Genomic DNA, 20,446 nt, shown 5'->3' with positions numbered 1-20,446 from the left:
TTGAACCATAAGAGAGGACGACGAGTGAAGAATTTTCATCGTCATCACACCATTTCTAGTCCCATAGAATCCACAGTACAACTGTTATTTCATGTTCCATGCCATAGACTCCTTCGTAGTCAGACTCCTGAGTTGTAAACGTCTCGTGATAGATTATCATCCGATATCTTTCCATTATCGATTGACATTCTGTTAGGGTTTCATCTGACTTCGTTTATTTCGTTTTACAGACCAATTGTCTCTTTCTGATTCTTATAAGTCATCTCTTTAATATATCTTACAATCTTGATTTATATTTCAACATCTTCGGAGTTGTCAATAGTAACTTGGTTAGACATTGATGACGATCTTGCGATATTCAATTATAGAGTTACTTCTTCCTCAATTTTCTACGTCATGAATTGAGATAAAACTAACTGAACTTGGATTAATATCCGGGAAATATGTCACGATTTACACCTAACATTTTGCACCTATTGAACCATAAGAGAGGACGGCAGAGGAAGAATTTTCATTGTCATCACACGATTTCTTGTCCCATAGACTTCACAGTACAACTGTTATTTCTTGTTCCATGCCATAAATTCCTTCGTAGTCAGATTCCTGAATTGTAAACGTCTCGCGATAGATTATCATCCGATATCTTTCCGGTATCGAATGATATTCTGTTAGGGCTTCATCTGGCTTCGTTTATTTTGTTTTACAGACCAATTGTCTTGTTTCTGGTTCTTATAAGTCATCTCTTTCATATATCTTACAATATCGATCTATATTTCAACACTCAGGTCGTCTTCTCATTATCTCTTGTTTATTTCATAATATCAATCAAAATTTCTATGAGCCAAATACATTTCAACACAAACTGAATAGTACCAACGTCTGACCAAACGGTGGGAACAATTCCGAAAGAGAACATCTCTAGAAATAGATGCATTGCTCAGCTCGGTGATCAATTTAAACTATATTTGTTGATTTACAACAATCATTGAAAATCACAGCTAATATATTACGTATTTTTCTCTACATGAAAAGCTTGTGCTATACTTCCTCTGATCCCTCTTCTGCTATGTCTTCTGACTCATCGACGGAAACCGCGGCGTCACTACTCAATTCCGTTTTAGTGATTGGCAAAACATTATCAACAGTATCTATATCATCTGATATGGCAATACTTACAAGATTAAGAGGTTTGGTAGCGAATGCCTCATCAAATTCTGTGAAGTCTATTGGTTCATTATCGTTGCACAGGGATCTGTATTTATCTGTGATTGCTTTTTCCAATTCTAAGGAATCCGTGTATACCAAAGAGTCCTCCGTGTTGTAGATCCTGGCGTTTGCAAATATCAAATGGAAGTCTTCTAACACTTCTTTCAAGGAGCTGTATGCAAAGGCAGCAATGCTAGCATTGATGTTTTCAAATGCAACGGGAAATCTTATCAATTGATAGTAATCAGGATAAAGGGCCTTTGGTGGCTTAACAAGAAAAATATCTGAAAGTCTTCTATCATTTGGATTTTGATAGCCGAGAGCAAATTCATATAATTCCTTTGCCTCTTGAGACACAACACTCCTTACTTCATAGGGCTGCGTGGTTGCGGCAGGGTCACGAGCGTAGTTTAACCCGTTTTTGGACTTGGGAGGACGACCTCTACCTCTTCCTACACGCGCACTTCCCTTTGAGATGGTCGCGGAACCTAGTGCGTTACCACGACCACGGCAGGCACGACCACGACCACGACCTCTTCCACGACCACGACCCCTTCCTCTAGCAGCGGTTCTGGCAAACTTCATCGATGTCTTTCCACCTACTGAGCTCACCGAAACTTGTTCACTGGAATCTTCATCCCCTTCATCCATTTTCTCTTCATGTGCGTTCTCATACATTTGTGGATCAGATTCATCCCTCCGATTTTCAAAATCGTTCGATCCTTCCTTCGATGTATTATCCACGCCGGGCTCAGGGGATGGATCGATCGTTGCTACCTCACTGAAGCTATCTTCAACTTTCACTTTCTTCACCGATCCAGAGGGTCTGCGAAACCTTTTTCTCTTAAACCCCACTCCATCATTATCTTCTCCATCACTGACTTCAAATTGCCTGAGCCACTGCTCTTCGGAGAGGTTATCACTGTAAGTAGTGCTCTTACGCTCTCTCGCACCTCTTCCACCAAGCGAGACAGCCGCTGCTGATTCTTCTTTTTCCAATTCTAATTCACGATCGATGTCCTGGTGATAAACCTCCGGAAGTTCATTGTTTTCCATTAATCTTGTTGTTATGTTCAACTCAAGTGCTTTTCTTGAGCGCTCAGCGTCAACTTCGGCAAAAACACTTAATTCAGATTCATCCCTAGCTAAAATATCATTAATTTCGACATCATCCATCTCCTCTTCTTCATCCAGTCCCATCTCCCTGCGACGTCTTCTTTCATCCTCTGCATCCAATAACGAACGTAAAAGTGCCTCTTGTTCTTCTGCAGTGGACTTATTATCAAACTTACCGGCTTGAATAACTTTACCATCTATATCTAGTTTCTTATGAGCTCTCTCTAAAATGACTTCTTCCACTGAATTCTCTGTAATAAGTCTCAAAATTCTAACCTCATTTTTCTGGCCAATTCTATGTGCTCTATCTTGAGCCTGTAAATCTTGATGTGGGTTCCAATCTGTATCAAAAATGATCACAGTATCTGCAGTTTGTAAGTTCAGGCCTAAACCACCAGCTCTAGTTGAAAGAATGAAACAAAAGTATTCGGACTGTGGGGCGTTAAAAAGCTGGAGAAGCATACTACGTTCATCTGATTTGGTATGTCCGTCTAATCTCAGATATTTGATGTTGATATATCTCAAAAAGTCCTCCATAATGTCCATAATTTGGGTCATCTGGAAAAAAATTAGACATCTATGCCCTGTGGCTTTCAGCTTTGGAAGGATCCTCTCCAATAATTCAAATTTTCCGGCAACTCGCCAAATATTGGCGTTAGTCTCTCTCGTTGGATTGATTTGATCCTCTACCGCTTCAAAGACAAACGGATGATTGCATATTTTTTTCAGTTGCATGATCTGATTGTTGAATCCACGAAGTCCTACCATCTTTTTATTAGCTTGATCACCAATAAACAGACGACGATATTTCAACATATGCTGATACATAACTTGCTGCAATGCACTCATCTTACATTTTACCACCTTTTCAACTTTATCAGGTAACTCTTTTTCAACATCCTTTTTCAAACGACGTAATAGGAACGGCCTCAACACTTTATGTAGTCTTCTAATGACTAGAAGCATCTCTTCTTCACTCAGTTCTATTTTATCCTGTCCTCCCGCGTTTGCAAAAGGGGTGTTGAACCATTCGTCAAAGGACTTTACAGAGTTGAAGATTTTAGGCAGGGCGAAATTAAGCAGGGCCCATAATTCCGGTAGGTTGTTTTGTAGCGGAGTACCAGTTAAGATTAATCTGTAGTCCGAGTGATAAAAATTATTCAAAGTCAAAGACAATTTAGACTGCGCATTCTTCATTCTATGCCCTTCATCAATGATCATATGAACCCATTTAACTTTTGATAAAACGGCCTTTTCCCGGATCACGTACTCAAATGTCGTGAGTACAACATCAAATTCACCAGATTTGACTTGCGCTTGTTTCGCTTTTCTTTCGTTAGGACTACCTTTGTAGGAAATTGTCCTCAGACTCGGTGCCCATTTTGCAAATTCAGAACTCCAGTTTGTTAATGTTGATAAAGGAACAATGACTAAAAAAGGACCATGAACATTTTTCTTTTGATACAGATACGTCAATAAAGAGATTGTTTGAATCGTCTTACCGAGACCCATTTCATCTGCCAAGATACCATTTAAATGATTATTATACAGTGAAACCATCCACTGCAAACCCTTGACCTGATATTCTTTCAAAGTACCTCCAACCAGTATACTGGGCTGCTCCCGAATTTCTTCCTTGATTCTATGAGCTACATTGTAGTAATCGACATTTGAGCGATACTCTATTTCATCCGCATATTCCTCTTCAGGAACTAATTCGTCACGATCTTCCTTTTCCTTGGTATGCGAATCTATCATTTCCTTTGTATAGTCCTGCTGATCCTTGACTGCCAGAGTCAAAGAATCCAAAAATGCATTGGTTTGCTTCAACAAATGCGTGATTCTTGTGTCTTTTGTCTGATCCAATAGTTTGATATACGCTTCTTCATCATTTGCCTTCAATGCCTGCAGACGCTCTTTTGCTTTTCTCTCAGCCCTTCTTTGTTCGTCTTTCTCGATCATCGAGTGAGTGGTGATTAATCGATGACCAAATTTCACACGCCTCGTTCTGACATCCAATCTACCGTTGTATTGTTTAACAGATATGTTAATTATTTTTTCAAGCCTGATCGATTTTTCTACCCTCACCTTCTCGTACTGAGACAGCTCGTGTTTCTTATACAGTTCGCTAGTCAGAAGCGCATCTTGGACATTTATACTTCTTATCTTCGATAAGAAATTTGGATGAGTATTTGTCAAAAGTGAGTGTTGATACCACATAAACTGTAGAACATGACCCCTCACAGCTTTTTGCAAAGGCAAAAGTTGAAGTGCATAATAATCGTAAAGAGCGTCATTCTTGCTGCCTTCATCCACAGTTTCATCTAAGACTTTGTTGAGGCAATCATCGACAGCGCTATCCAAATTCAAGGCAAGTAAAGTTTGATAGATTTCCGTAGCAGTATGGGTATCGATGCCTGAGGGTAATATTCCTGGCTGGATTAACAGTTTAGGATTTTGCGGATTTGGAAATAACGATGCATAGTCAATCATGCCATTAGGGATGTCCGGGAGGCTGAAAGAATCTACCATGATATCAGGGTTATCGACATTTATTATTTTGGTTATATCTTTATGTGTAGCTTGAAAGTGTTCCAAAGACACTGGCGCTTCTTGGGTCGGAGGTTCTTTATCACCCTCAAAAACAGGCTCTTTACTCTCATCATTAACACTCGACGCGTCATTCATTGGTGAATCTGTCGACGCGGCACCCTCTGAGTTCCCCAATGCGATTTTCGAACTACCGTTAGTTAAGGGCTGTGACTGAGTATGATTGATTGCTTGCGATTCATGTGGTGTGTTCCGAACGTCGACTGCACTCGGAATGTGAGGTCTATTCTGACCATTATACTCTTGAACATGCATAGAATTGTTGGCAGCTACAGGAGTAACTGCTGCAGGAGAAGCCTGTTGGCCATTAAACCGGTCTATGAACTCCTGAGGTGTATCTGGACCATGTTGGGTTGCTTGTGGCATCTGCTGTTGGTGCTGTCTCTGTAAATGCTGTTGGAGTTGCTTCTGTTGGAGTTGCAAAAGAATGGAATTAGAGCGCTGCTGTAGCATTGCCTGCTGGGGGGTTTGACCAGCTAGTGGCCCCTGTGGCTTCTCTTGTCGTTGGGGGGGACGTTGCTGAGTATGGCTTGCCTCCGCATTATGCGAGACAGGGCTAACTTCCGACGCTGCTTGTTGCATGTTTTGCTGCTGTAACATATGTCTTTGCTGCATTTGCTGCTGTATCTTTTGCTGTTGCATTTGCTGCTGTTGTTGCTGTTGTTGCTGTTGTTGCTGTTGTTGGGTAGCTTGCTGTTGCAGTTGCTGCTGTTGTTGCTGTTGTTGGGTAGCTTGCTGTTGCTGCTGCTGTTGCAGTTGCTGCCTTCTTTTAACATACTCACTCAAAGCCATCAACATTTTCTTGAAGTTCGGAGGATTGTTGATTGACTGCTGAATTTCATTTTGACTTTGTAACGGGACAGGTATTTGATTGACCAAGCATTTCAAAGAAGTAATCTGGGCTTTCAACAACTCAGACTGTCCACTTTCAAATCCATTCAAAGCCGGTTGGGAGCCCGGAGTTGTTCCAGTAGGCTGCTGCTTCTGAGGTATATGTTCAGGTCGAGGGGTTCCGTTGTTTTGCTGTGCTGGTTGATCTTGGGTCTGCTCAACCGATGAATGTTGGGAGCCAACAGGAAGAGAAGACTGTCTACTTTGATTGAACGTCTGGAGCAGAGGCAGATTGCTTTGCGCAATTTGATCCTTGTTGCCTCTTTGCTGGGACGGCACAGATGGTGAGCCCCCATTTGCGAACTGTTGGTGCTGGTGCTGCTGCTGTTGCAATTCCTGCTGCTGTTGCTGCAATTCCTGCTGCTGCCTCGTGGCTACATGCAGAACCTTGGTGAAGTATATATAGTCCGGCACATTTGGGGCATTATCGCCGTGCTCATTACGTAATTGTTGCCATCTCTGTCAATAGTTGTTAGTATACCAACGAATACAGTAAAAAAAATCTACGCGTATCAACATACTAAATAACACCTATTAATTTCTTCCTTCGTAAACTGTCGTTGTGGTATATCCAAATTCATATCGTCTCCCAAAAAGACTTGGTTTAAATATAGAACGAATAAGCCCTGGAAACCTCAATTTTCAGTCCTCTATTTCCAGTAGACCAATCAGATTCTTGTCCAAGCGCAAAATACGAACTAAATGGTGTTAACTGAATGAATTACTTTATTTCACAATATCCTAAAGGAAAAAGAAATAAAAGGTCAGTGCTGCAATATGGTTTCTCGAATAAGAACTTCTTTCTATCACCTATTTTTCGTTTGGTATTTTTTTCTTTCGAATATCAAACTTTACCGAATTCTCAAATCCTTCGCCTTTTTTTCCTTTCTTGTTAAGGAACAGCAATCACGGCGAACGAGTGAAAAAAGCCGATAAGCCGATTCACTTATTGTGTGCCGGTGCATAAGGCACTGAGCACTTGGTTGTTTTGTTCAACTGCATGAATGATAGGGGAATGGACATGCAGGATGACATGCTACATCGTATTTGTGCATTTGAACAGATTAGGAATAATACAATAGGGTGGGCGACCGAATTTCATTGGCAATTTAGATCTTCAAATTCTCTTTTAGCAGCAAGTTTTATGTATGAAGTATTTATAGTCAAGATGGGGTACTCTGCTGAAACGGGAAGGCGCAGGCAGGGGCTCAATCAGCATCGGCTTCGTCACCTTCTGCCCCAAACAGCATCATCATGTCAAGGTCATTCTGATCTAACTCTTGGTCTGGCACGTGATCGGTGCCCTCTTCCTCTTCAGGAGCTTCAATATCGTCATCGTCGTCATCGTCATCATCGGCGTCAGCGTCATTTTCTTCTTCTTCGAACTCTTCCTGTGTGCCATTGATTTGCGAAGCTACGCTTGAGTCGCCTTGCAAACTCTCGTCGCTGTACTTGAGCTGCTTTCTTTTGAGTTCAACCTCTTTTTCAAGCTTTTTGATGCTTTCAACGAACCTCGATTTCAAAAGAGGATTTGTAGCCGTTTGCAATTTTTGAATCGTTTGATCTAACGTAGTCTTAAGCTCGAGTAGCTCATCCTTCAGTAATTCGTTATGCTGTCTTCCTTCATTGACCTCTTCCTTGTGTACTACGTCATGATCGGAGCCTGCGTCGTCTTCTTCATCATTGTCTTCTTCTTCGTCTTCTTCGTCTTCTTCGTCCTCTTCCTCGTCCTCCTCGCCATTATACTGTTCTACGTCATCGCCTGCTTCATCAAATAGATCATTAGTTTTGGCAGCAGCTTCTGCTTCTGCGTCTTCGTCACTTTGGAAAGCTGCATCCAGATCCAAATCGTCTTCCTCCTTCTCATCGTCTGCGTAGCCAGAGATACCCGTTTCGTCTCTAGCTGAGGTCGAGAACTGCTCCAAATTTGCAGCCGACGTGGATCTCCTTGCTACTTCATCCTCATCCACTAGCTCATATGTAACTTCTTCGGATTGATCATCCTGCTTCAGCAGTCTTTCCACAGCTTGCTCTGTGTATTCAAATTCATCAAGACCCATCTTTCTTCTAAACCTACGATTTCGAGCATTATACAACGGCGGTGTGATACCATGCTTATAATCGTAAGGTTTGAGAGCAATTTGATCTAGATATCGCAGTTCGGTCTCCGTCAAGGCCCCGCCGTTGTACCCCTTTAAACTTTTTTTTTTAGATTCATTTATTTCGTCCTGATACTCCTCAAAATGTTTTGATACCAAATCTTCTGAATCAGGAGGAGTCAAGGTAAACACCTCCTCCTCATTTTCGATGACTTTTATACAAAGCAACATCTGTGAAACGTCAATTGTCTTCAACAAGTTCTTACGATCAACACTTTTATGGGCTTCAACAACTGTCGGTAAGTTAACCACTACAGCCCCATATGACACTGAATTAATATTTACGATTGCATGACCATGCCCTTTCCATTTGATGTTTATTCCCGAGTAGTCACCCGATTCTATAGAGTTCTTCACAAATTCTGCTTGCATGTCCGGCAAAACACGCAGTATAATACCTTCCTCAATAAGAGGATCGTCTTCTATGTCAGAGGCTTCCGAATCGTAGCCTTCTCCAGGCACTCTAATTGGCTTGACTCGCAGCCTTGGGGCTTTGGAAACCTTTTCTTGCTCACCTCCTTTTTTTAAATTCAGTTTCACCTTAACTGTAGCACCTTTTTCTTCATTTATTCCCTTCTTTGATATGTTAGACTTTCGTAGACTTACTTTCAAGTTGGGTTTCACTTCCTCCTCTTTAATTTTCCTCTTAACTCGTATCTTCTTAGGTGTTGGTTCCCCTGCATTATTCACATCATCCTTCCGTCTTTTGATCTTGATAACAGCCATACTTATAACTTTTAAATATCACAGAAATGCGATTCTTGACCAGTCCGGTTTGATTATAACTTTACAACTCAATTATACTTACTCTTGATCTACCTCCAGTTTGCCAACATGTATTTTTTTCGGGTGACAACTTCAACTAAATTCTGAAAAATTCCGGAAGCGATCAACTCATAACTCATCGTAAAATGAAAGTCCTTAATCGAGTCTCTGGCTAAAGTCATGTTACTTTAGATTTTTTCCCTAAAACGATATCCTTTATCTCATCTAGAACTATGTCTTTACCTGTCAAAAATCTCCAGATTTTAGCGCAAATTAAGCATTACTATGGGTTTAGATATTTACTGAATCCTGTGATACATAACAAAATACTGGACAAATTGAATTTACAGAAGACCTATGGCAATTTCCAAGATACCAAAATTTTGGATTTGTATCCAGGACCTGCACAGCATGCTGCCATCTTCTACAATAGGTTTAGACCAGAGCAGTATACTTTAATGGAAAATAGAACCGACTTTTTCGATTATTTAAAGACGGAATACTCTAATTCAGAATTGCAACTGGCTGAAAAAAATCCTTATGAGTGGTCGTCATATACCGATCTTATAGACAATGAAAAACAATTTGTTCCGGATAAACAGCCTCTAACACAAATCAACAACAGATTTTTAGTAACGGCTAATCTTACGAACGCATCACACGAGGGCCTCGTGATGCAGTGGTTTACTTGCATTGGAAATAGAAATTGGTTACAAAGATTTGGTAGAGTAAAAATGCTTGTCTGGGTTCCAACACCAGTTGCAGCCAAGCTGCTAGCTTCACCAGGCTCAAATGCGAGGTCCAAATGTTCCGTTGTGAGAGAAACGTTTACAGAAACACATCTGATAGCTTTAAGCAATACAAAAGAATGTGAAATGTTTCATGAAACTGAATTTGAGCAAATGTCCCCCATAGTATTCCCAAATACAGATGTTTGGCAAGTGCGCGACAAGGGTATCGCTCTTTTGGAAATTAATCCAACTGCGCATCAAGTGGACCTTGACAATTGGGACTATGTCACTAAACACCTTTTAATTTTAAAGAAAACGCCGCTTAAAGAGTCGTTGGATTCACTGGGACATGGAGGGAAGGATTATTTCAACTTAAAGATTACCGACAAGAATTTACTCGAAAAAAGTCCGGGACAACTCACTAGTGTAGAGTTTATCTATTTGTCGAAGCTATTTGACGAGTGGCCATTTAAGCCTGACATCTATATGGACTTTGTTGATGTGTACCAGGAGGAGGGGCTGCATTAGATGCGTTGTTTAGCTTAGTATCAACTAATATCTGCCCTTCAAAATAACCAAGGCGGTTTCGGTGATTTATCACCATTGGTGAAATGAAAGGGTTGCGAGAACTTGCATTTTCACGTTTTGAGACACTTCTTATACAAATATTTTACATAAAGTAAATTTAGTCTTGAAAGGATTTTTCCGTTATTAATATACATATGACCTAACTGCCTCTGTAGCTCCTTATGCACTCTGTGCCTTTGGATGGGCTTCCGCATACTCTAGAGCCTTAGCCTTAACATATTCTGCTGTTTTAATATCTTGCTGCTGGTCTTCGAACTCTAACCATTTGTTAAAAAAGAACTTAGCTTGCTTTCTGCTTATTTTCTTGGCAAAAACACGCTCAAAGATGTTTTCAACTTTATTCTTCTCATTCTTTTTTATTTCTTGATCCAAGTAAACATTCCACAGGTCAATTCTCTTAGGAGCATCTGCTACCAAACCCTCAAACAAAGAGCGACCCCTTTCAGGGTTACCTTTAGCAAATTCAAGATGGGCAAATTTTCTGACGACCTCGATGTGAGAACGTTTAGGCAGCACCTTTAAAGCTCTCGAAAGAATCGAACGAGCTTCATCCGCTAGGTCTCGTGATAGCAAGAACTCACCCCAGGAAACCCAGATTGAGACTTTATCCGATCCAAATTTTTTGGCTGTTGATTTATATAATTCCGCCTCAAGATCAAATTTCTCACTCATGTGGTATATACTTAGAAGCTTGGTGTGAATTAGGAAAGAGTCCATATATTGCACGGCCCTCTTGAAAACATCTTCCAAAGTATCTTCCGTGCCGAATGTGTTTTCCAAGTTCAGCATGGCAATCCAGATGTTTAGCTTCTCAGTTTCTTCCCTGAAACTAATTGTCTTCAATGCGCGCTCTGCTACCTCTCTTGCCTTTTCTATTTCACTTAACTGCAATTGAAAAGCAATATAGTTCATCCAAATGATGGACGAATTTGGATTACCCATGATCAGACGTTCGAAATCCGCAACAGATTCTGGAGCTCTTGTATTTATGTCAATGGTTCTATCTTCAACAAATTTGTTTTTATTTTTGTGGCGCTTGGTCCTTTTTGCTTCAGTGAAGTTTTCGATATCATCCTCAGACTCATAATCCGACTGAACTTGATCCAAAATACTGGTGGTCCAGTCAAACCCTGCACTCAGACTTAAACCACCAGTTGTGACTGCCTTAATTTCAGATTTTGACTCACTGCAAGGCTCTACCCTTTCATCAGTTTGTGAGTCATCATCGCTATAATTTACATCATCCATAATTTCGTCCTCATCTTCAATGCTTGCTGCAGCTTCGTATTTCTCCTCATATTCTTTGGTGGCCGCATCTGAAACACCCTCTTCTATAGATTCCCCTTTTGCAGTAAAATGAGACGCTTTCAAGCTCAAAGAAAGTTGTTTCTTGGCAATATTAACTTTCAACACGAAAACCTTTACTTTATCACCTACTCCGAACAAGGAATGCAAATCTTTTGGCAAATCCTCGGCGATTTCAGAGCGATGTGCCAAACCACTCACATTAAGTGTATTATCTAGCTTGACAAATACACCAAAATCCGTTACGTTTTTAACGCTACCATTGAAAATATCACCCACTTTTATATCACTGTAGGTTTTCATAATTTTCAAGTCCCCATTAATCTCGGATTCTCTCAAAGTCAGTAAAATACGCGAGTCATCGTCACTTTTAACAACTTTACCCGTCACAGGTTGCATCACCTTATAAAACTGCTTCCAGTCCTTCAAATAGGAATCTGAAAGTTTGCTCACAGGTACAAATGCTTCGATCAAAGAGCTGAGATACACAAAGATACCCTTGTCTGTAACTGATTTGATCAAGGCTTGCACAATTTGTCCCTGTTTGAGATCCTTATGACTTTTTACCAACGGAGTTTTCGAATCTTTGGAGCGCAAAGAAAGTCTGATTTGTTTCGATTCAGATGCAATCGAAATAACCTCCGATGGTATAGTTTGGTTTTTCATTCCACTGAAGGCCTCATCCAACGGAACAGAAAAATCATCTAATGCATCGGCTGCAAACGATATACCGGTAACATTTCCCCCCAGATTCAAAAGAACGTAACGGTCGGTTATCTTAACAATACTTGCTGGCATTCTGTTGCCCACTTTAATGTCATCAAAACCTTGAACACAATGCGACCTTCTCGTGACTGTTAGATATCCATGATCTGAATCAACAGCACTTACTGTGACTTTCACGACAGACCCGATTGGAAATTGTCCTTCCAGACTTTCCGTGAAGGTACTGTTATCATCTGAGAGATCTAAAATAGATATTTTGGCCTTGAGGCTAGGTGAAATTGTTAGCCACAAGCTGTTATTGGAGTAATTATTGACAAACCCAATCAATTCGTCACCAACAGAAACATCAGAAATGGTTAGAGTACTGCTTTCAGAACTATCAACTTTGAATTTTTTTGCGGTCAATTCGAAAACACTGGATTTGTTAACCATATGGGTGATTGGTAAGAACTTGTGACCTTTAACATCATGAGAGCCAATAACCTTCACTTTAATGATATCGCCACTTTTAAAATTGCCCAAAGGTTGCTTCTTACTTGGAATATCATCATAATTATCGAAAATCTCAGAAATATCAACTCTTCCATGCAAATTGTCAGCCAAGATCACATTCAATTGATTCTTTTTGACACCTTTAATTTTTGCCGAAACAACTCTGCCCAAAGAAAGATCCTCCAAGCTGTGAACGGATGCATCAACTGCGTTGTTCACGGATCCGTTTGTACGTTTTGTGTTTGCACGCTCTTCCGGATTTTTAAGGGTGAGCAGAAATCTATGGTGGTCATCATCGGTTCTTAACAGATAAACAGTGACGGATTGGTTCAAATAGAAAGTTTTAGAAATATCCACTTCTTTGCTTTCAACAGCGTAACTCGGTAACACTAAACCGACAAACTTACCATTGAATGCGACAAAGAGACCTTTTGCAGAGAATGATTTAATATAACCATGCATAGCTGTTTGATTGTCCTTCGCCTTAACATCTTCATACAGAAGAGGTAGTTCACCCTTTTCAGCATCTTCGATCAAAGACTGCTTCAAGGTCATATTGAATACTTGAGTTCTTGTATCCTTATCTATAACCAAACCTTCTAATTCTGCTCCAATTTTCATTTTTTTTAACTGAGCTCTATTTTGCTCTATTCTAGAATCTGATAGGTGACCAGCATATACAACACCACGAAGTCCTACTTCGTTCATTTCAACAACCAGAGAGTCTTTGGTTTTTTCAACAATTGTGACTTTTATAATAGAACGTCCAAGTATCATCTCCTCGATAGCTTCCTTCTGTTGCTTTCCTTGGTCGTTAGAAACCTTACAAGTTGCAATTATTCTAGATCTTTCTTCTTCAACTTGTAGAAGCTTGATGATGACAGTTTGATTCAGTCTCAAGTGCTCTTCTGGTCTCTTAACATACACCTCAGAAACTTCAGCGGTTGGTAAAAAACCTTTAATCCCACCAAAAAATGATAGAACGCAACCCTTCGGCCGGAAACTTTGGACGACTGCAAGAGTTTTCTCATCACTTTCAAATACTTGTTTAGCGTCTGAAAAAGATGTAATAATCTTTATATCATCACCTGAATTCACCAATGATTTTTTCAATGTGATAAAAATATGACCACGTTTATCGACATTCAAGATTTTACCTCTAGCTTTTGAGCCAATTTTGAATTTTCTTTCAGGATAGACCAGCCTCGTGTCAGAGATATGAGACGGAGGTACGAATGCCGTAAACTGTCCGCCGAAAATCTTTATGTTAATACCTTCACTCGATACTGCAGTAATTTCGCAGGTCACTGTCTCACCAAATGGAATGTCCTTAGATCTTAAGTATTTTAATGCCAACGTTTTTGGATCAGTGGAAAGTTCATACAGATTATCAACATTATTATAGCCAAGTACTCTAGATTTTATAGTGGCAGTTGCTTCAATATCACCAACTCTTGAAGAATGGACTTGACCCAGACGATCGTTGTCAAGCTTGAGATATAAATATTCAGAGTCACGACCAGCAACAGTGCATGAATCTAAAACATATCCAACAGAGAAGGCGTCTAGCGCATCAATTTCCTTAAGGCTATTGTCCAAAGCTACAGTGCGCTCCAATGTACTTAGAAGAAGCGTTCTATTGCCATCCTTACTAAATAGTGATGCAATAATTTTACTCTTGACATTTGTTCCAACAGGAAATTGACTCTTTAGTTCATCCTCACCAAAAGAATGAATATTATTGACACCCAAAAAACCTGAAACTAAACCCAAAACTTTACCGGCAACCCCCTTTCCTGTTACACTTTCACAGAGAAAGTCGATTGTTTGGCCCGGAACCAGTGCCTCAATTGTTGAAATTTTCGAAATCTTGTTACTTTTTGCCGTAAAATGCAAATTGACAGTAACAGATCTTCCAGCTCTCTTGTTGACACTACACAGAAACACTGAACCAGGCAATAATTTATCGAAATTATGGCAGTCCTTCTTGGAGATAAAGCCTTCAAATCCCTCGACACCTAGATCGAGGGTAGCTCCGTGATCCTCTATGCTTTTTACCGCACACTGTACCACAGTAAATCTATCTAGATCATCCTCGGTAAACTGGTTGACCATGGCTGGCTCAATCGATAATTCAAGTCTTTTTTTATTGAGTTTCCCAGATTGGGGCTCCAATGCGGTATTCAAGGTTACTGAACACCTCAACCATTGTCCTAGTTGGAAGTATTTATGCAAATCAGGTAGCTCGAATGATGACTTTTTATTGTTCTTATTACTGTCTTCTTCATCGGAGGAAGCGTTTTCCTCATCAACTCCTTCACCTCCCATATTGTCGTCCAATGCTTCTAAGATTCCTGTGAATTGACCGGAAATATTCATCATAGAAACATAACCGGAAATTCCATCAGTAAAAGAAACACGAATATCCTTGTTATTTATCTCAGTGATCTGGCCAAGTAACATAGAGCCTATCTTCAACGTCTTGAAATTTATGTGCTCAGTCAGACCCTCAAATTGATCCTTTTCATCTTCTACCGTTTTTTTACTATTCGGTGCTCTACTGACCTTTCTCTTTTTAGTTTTCTTTTCTTGACCGGTGCTTTCTGTGGATGCTTTGTTGCCAAATAGAACATCTCCTGCTGCCTCGTTTGTCACTTGCTTCAGCTCCAATGGAGTCAAAACTGAAGAACCACCTCTAGGAAAGGATTTTTCTTCAGCATTTCTCAGTAGAGAAGAAGCTGCAAGTGGTTTGGTGGAATCTTCCCTAGACAAGGGAAACTCCTGATCTCTTTTTCTTTTATCTGAAGGAGCCATGGTGGAACGGTCCTTCGGTGTGTAAAATGCCTCCTTCAAGTTCTGAAAAGTTTCGTTCAATGCCTGATTCAATCTTTTGAAAATAGAGTAGTGCTATTTAAGCATCTCATCTCATCCCAGCTCATCTCATTCTTTTTTTTCAAATTGAAAAATTTTACGAATGTGAAAAATCCAAGATCGCTAAGTACGCAATGCACGCTAAATAATCCATAGGCGGCAATACCTCGAGTTAGGCGCCGATGACAGCTATTAACGAAATGAGCCCTCTATTATCATATATGCAGTTTGAAAGTTACTGAGGACAATGCTATGCATTGGTTGGGATTGCGGGTATACTTCAGGCTTCTTCCATTTTGTGAAACTACATTTGACGAATGCCGGTCGCTAATGTATCGCTAGAAATTTAGATGTAGTTGATTTACATTTGCAGAGTGTTCTTCATGAAGCAAGTCAGATAAGGACAATTCAATTTTGCCACGCCCACTTCCTTAAGTTATGTCTTGTTTTCAGGACTAGTTTTAGAGGTAGACAAGGGAGTATTCCCAAGCTGAAAAATTTGAGACTAGGCGATAGCAAAACTCCATGAAAATGAAAGACAACCATATAAGACAGATCCCTTACTACTGTTGTTATGAATGGTCGCCAACATTCTAATGGTGAAGAACGTCGTGGTACACATTCTCAGCAGCGGCCTTCATTTTCATCTGTGAGGACAGGCTCAACGTCGACCACATTGACATCCGACCTTATCGTTGAGCAAAATAATACAGAACCATATGCTGGTGCGACTTTCGAAACGGTGCCAAGTTCGATCGTATCGTTTCATCATCCGCACTCTTTCCAATCCAGCAGTATAGCAAGAGGATCAGTTGCTTCAAATTCCGGTGCAGATGAGAGGGGCCGCCGGCTTACTGAAGAAGATTCCCTAATATATTCACCCAGTCAAAGATCCAGAAGTTCTTCTCACAATCCCCACTTCAGATTTTTTACAGAGGAACAAATAAGTTCTGCTGAGGGTGCATCTACCCTGGAACGTGCCGATTATGATACCATTTGGGATTCTGTACCCGTATATGAACAACAAGCCCATCACGATTCGCGGCTCGGCTCTCAAAGGTCCTCAATTCATAGCCGGTCCTCTAGGTCTTCCAATTTAAATGGCAATCTTTATGGGTCTGCATCGCAAGAAAGAGGAAGATCATTGTCACGAGGCTCACGAAATGGATCAGACCACGAAGTAGAAGAATATTCGTCATCTTTGCATTCCTCTAGCTCCCTCCAGTATAGCATTCGAGATAGAATTCCTGCGGAGCTAGAAGAAAATGGAACAGAAAGTTTAGATGATAGGTCCTCTGTTAATTCGGGTGAGTCTTCGAGAAGTATAGGTGATACAAGCGATCACCTTGATAATGGCCAAGGTCAGGAAGATTCACATACAAATCACAAGAACTCGTCTACACATGCAGAGTATCTGAAGTCATCATATCACGAAAAATTCTACTCCGATTACATCCCGCACCAATATTATCAGAGATTCTATATTGCAGAGGAAGATTTAGTCATTGGGATTGGTGGCTATAGGACGTCAAGAATCAGAGCTTTTCTTTATAATACGTTATGCATTACTACTCTCGGTCTCTTTTACTTACTAATGAGATGGATGCCTTATTATAAAATGAAACTCTGTGGGATTAGAGTTCCTTTAGCAAAAGCCGAAAAAGTCGTTATTGAGAGCGAATTTGGGGAATATTGTTGTATTGATGTAAAGAGGTGCTGGTACAACAGACCCATGAGTACCCTGCTACCAATAACCCCAAGTCGGATGGCAGAGAGATGCAACAGAGACATGCCGAATAATCTGCACAGGACAGATGATGAGAATCCAAGTATTCCAATTTTAATTTCATTTGAATATCGCTATATTACCTTCATTTATTCTCCCGTGGAGGATATTTTCAAGACAAACAATAACTGGGTGGATCCTGATTGGGTACACCTCGGTTCGGTGACTCGTGGGTTGAGCAGAAATGTCTGGGAAGACAGAGTTATAGCATTTGGGAAAAACCATATAAACTTGAATGTTAAAACTGTATCTCAAATCTTATTTGATGAAGTTCTACATCCATTCTATGTTTTTCAAATTTTTTCTATTATCCTGTGGTCCCTGGATGAATACTACTATTATGCAGCATGCATCTTCCTGATTTCGCTGTTATCAGTTATTGATTCACTATTAGAAACTAAGAAGACATCAAGGCGCTTGGCAGCAATTTCATATTTCAATTGCGAGGTCCGTGTTTTCAGAAAAGAATTCTGGACTCACGTTAGTTCCACCGAACTAGTTCCTGGTGATATTTATGAAGTTTCCGATCCAGCATTAACCATATTTCCATGCGATTCAATTTTACTTTCAGGGGATTGCATCGTTAATGAGTCAATGCTGACGGGAGAATCTGTCCCTGTGTCCAAAGTTCCAGCAAACCAGAGGAGTATGCATCAATTAATTGAAGACTTTCAAAATACCCAAATTTCAAGCTATGTTTCGAAATCTTTTCTATTCAGTGGTACCAAAATGATAAGAACTCGTATACCACATGGTCAAACAGCGGCACTGGCAATGGCCGTTCGCACAGGATTTTCAACAACAAAGGGTTCATTGGTGCGGTCTATGGCTTTCCCTAAGCCCGCCAGTTTCAAATTTTATGAGGACTCGTTTAGATATATTGGCTTTATGGGACTTATTGCTTTGTTAGGGTTTTCTGTAAGTTGCTTTAGATTTATTCAACTTGGATTGGATAAAAAAACAATGATTTTGAGAGCGTTAGATATTATCACAATCGTGGTCCCACCAGCTTTACCAGCTACCCTTACTATTGGCACAAGTTTTGCTCTAGCACGCCTGAAGAAAAAAGGCATTTTCTGCATATCCCCAACCAGAGTGAATGTATGTGGTAAAATTGACGTTATGTGCTTTGATAAGACAGGAACTTTAACGGAAGACGATTTGGACATTTATGGTGTACACTTATCTGAACCTGTCTCATACAATAAATTTAAGTTCAGCAAACTTCATTCTGACATAAAAAGTGTATTTCCGAAGTTTTCTTTGAATGACTGTAATTCTCCCTTAGATTTCAGGTCCAAAAACTTTCTTATCTCAATGTTAACTTGCCACTCCCTTAGATTAGTGGACGATGAGTTATTGGGTGATCCGTTGGACTTTAAGATGTTTCAATTTACTGGTTGGTCATATGATGAGGACTTTCAGAGACATGCCTTCCATTCAATGTATGATCAAAGACATGAAGGTGACATCTTTCCCGAAAATTTTGGTATAATGCCTGCTGTAGTACACCCCAATGGAAATGATTCTAACAATCGCTTTACCGACAACGATCCACATAACTTACTTGGAATTGTGCGGAGCTTTGAGTTTTTATCTGAACTGAGGCGTATGAGTGTTATTGTGAAGCCAAGTAGCAATGATGTATATTGGGCATTTAGCAAAGGTGCCCCCGAAGTAATTGCAAGCATTTGTGCTCAAGCAACACTACCCCAGGATTATGATGAAATACTGCGCCACTATACGCATACTGGCTACAGAGTAATTGCTTGTGCTGGAAAAACACTTCCAAAACGAACATGGCTTTATTCTCAGAAAGTGAGTAGAGAAGAAATTGAATCGAACATGGAATTTTTAGGGTTCATCATTTTCGAGAACAAATTGAAGGAAGCCTCTAAATCCACTTTAGCGACCTTAAGGGAAGCAAATATAAGAACTATCATGTGCACTGGTGATAATGTTCTGACTGCTATATCTGTGGGTAGAGAATCAAAGCTAATTCAGTTCGATAGGGTTTATGTACCATATATTGACGATGGTCCACGTCTGCACGAGTCTGTGATATTTTGGCGAGATGTTGACAACTGCGAAAATATATTAGATTGCCGAACTTTAAAACCATCTGATTCAATTGAAGACTACACATTAGCGGTAACAGGAGATGTATTTAGATTACTATTCAGGGAAGAAAGTGCCATACCAGATACTTATAAGGATGAAGTCCTACTTAAAGCTTCGATATATGCTAGAATGTCACCCGACGAAAAGCATGAACTAATGGAACAATTACAAAAGTTAGATTACGTCGTTGGTTTTTGTGGGGACGGTGCAAACGATTGTGGTGCTTTGAAAGCTGCAAATGTTGGAATATCATTATCTGAGGCAGAAGCTTCTGTTGCGGCCCCATTCACGTCACAGGTGTTTGATATCAGTTGCGTATTGGATATTATAAAAGAAGGTCGTGCCTCCCTGGTGACTTCCTTCGCATGCTTCCAGTATATGAGTCTTTATTCCGCAATTCAATTTATAACCGTTACAATACTTTACTGTCGCGGCTCTAATTTAGGAGATTTCCAATTTTTGTACATTGATCTTTTGCTAATCGTTCCTATTGCAATATGCATGTCCTGGAGTAAACCATATTATAAGCTCTCTAAAAAGAGACCTTCTGCTAATTTAGTCTCTCCCAAGATTTTAGTACCGTTGGTTGTTAGTATTCTGGTTTGTCTCGTGTTTCAACTAGTACCCTGGTTACTTGTGCAGGGAAAACCTTGGTACATCAAACCTGTCATTGGTGGCGATGATGTAGTTCAATCATCTGAAAACACAGTATTATTCTTCGTTTCCAACTTCCAATATATTTTAACCGCCGTTGTTTTATCGATCGGACCTCCTTACAGACAACCTATGCATAAAAATAAAGAATTTGTCATTGATATTATATTTTCAATATTACTGAGCTCATTATTGATGTTTATCAATCCAAGATCATTTTGCGGGAAATTGTTGCAGCTTACTAAAACATCGAAGGCCTTCAAAATCTTCATTATTTGTTGGGCTTGTATCAACTATTATTGTCAGTTGTACATACCAAACTATATGAAGCAGTACTTCAAGAAAAGGAATAGTAGTAAAAAATACAAAAATATTTTGAGACAGCAGGATTTATCGACTGTGTAATTTATAGTGTTATAAACACT

At 40.0% G+C, this 20,446-nt stretch overlaps 5 protein-coding genes across 5 annotated transcripts; 2 read left to right on the top strand and 3 right to left on the bottom strand.

The window, feature by feature from the left end:
- Positions 1-1,038: 1,038 nt before the first annotated feature.
- SNF2 (SWI/SNF catalytic subunit SNF2) lies at positions 1,039-6,404 on the bottom strand (the record flags this gene model as incomplete). The annotated part of the gene is made up of 2 exons (XM_037289436.1): positions 1,039-6,282; positions 6,345-6,404. The coding sequence occupies 2 exons, from the start codon at positions 6,402-6,404 to the stop codon at positions 1,039-1,041; spliced, it is 5,304 nt and encodes a 1,767-aa protein (XP_037145331.1).
- A 627-nt stretch (positions 6,405-7,031) lies between these two features.
- Positions 7,032-8,708, bottom strand: TAF7 (TATA-binding protein-associated factor TAF7; the record flags this gene model as incomplete). Its single annotated transcript, XM_037289435.1, has 1 exon — positions 7,032-8,708. The coding sequence occupies one exon, from the start codon at positions 8,706-8,708 to the stop codon at positions 7,032-7,034; it is 1,677 nt and encodes a 558-aa protein (XP_037145330.1).
- A 272-nt stretch (positions 8,709-8,980) lies between these two features.
- On the top strand, positions 8,981-10,006 carry MTF1 (RNA polymerase specificity factor; the record flags this gene model as incomplete). Its single annotated transcript, XM_037289434.1, has 1 exon — positions 8,981-10,006. The coding sequence occupies one exon, from the start codon at positions 8,981-8,983 to the stop codon at positions 10,004-10,006; it is 1,026 nt and encodes a 341-aa protein (XP_037145329.1).
- Positions 10,007-10,225: 219 nt separating this feature from the next.
- On the bottom strand, positions 10,226-15,403 carry RRP5 (Rrp5p; the record flags this gene model as incomplete). The annotated part of the gene is made up of 1 exon (XM_037289433.1): positions 10,226-15,403. The coding sequence occupies one exon, from the start codon at positions 15,401-15,403 to the stop codon at positions 10,226-10,228; it is 5,178 nt and encodes a 1,725-aa protein (XP_037145328.1).
- Positions 15,404-16,034: 631 nt separating this feature from the next.
- On the top strand, positions 16,035-20,426 carry YPK9 (putative acid anhydride hydrolase; the record flags this gene model as incomplete). Its single annotated transcript, XM_037289432.1, has 1 exon — positions 16,035-20,426. One exon carries the CDS (start codon positions 16,035-16,037, stop codon positions 20,424-20,426), a length of 4,392 nt encoding a protein of 1,463 aa, XP_037145327.1.
- Between the last annotated feature and the right edge of the window lie 20 nt (positions 20,427-20,446).

This window comes from Zygotorulaspora mrakii, chromosome 6 (genome assembly GCF_013402915.1).
Source record: "Zygotorulaspora mrakii chromosome 6, complete sequence".
Lineage (NCBI taxonomy): Eukaryota > Fungi > Ascomycota > Saccharomycetes > Saccharomycetales > Saccharomycetaceae > Zygotorulaspora > Zygotorulaspora mrakii.
Note: the sequence above shows the minus strand (reverse complement) of the source record. Positions and strands in the feature narration are given on the sequence as shown.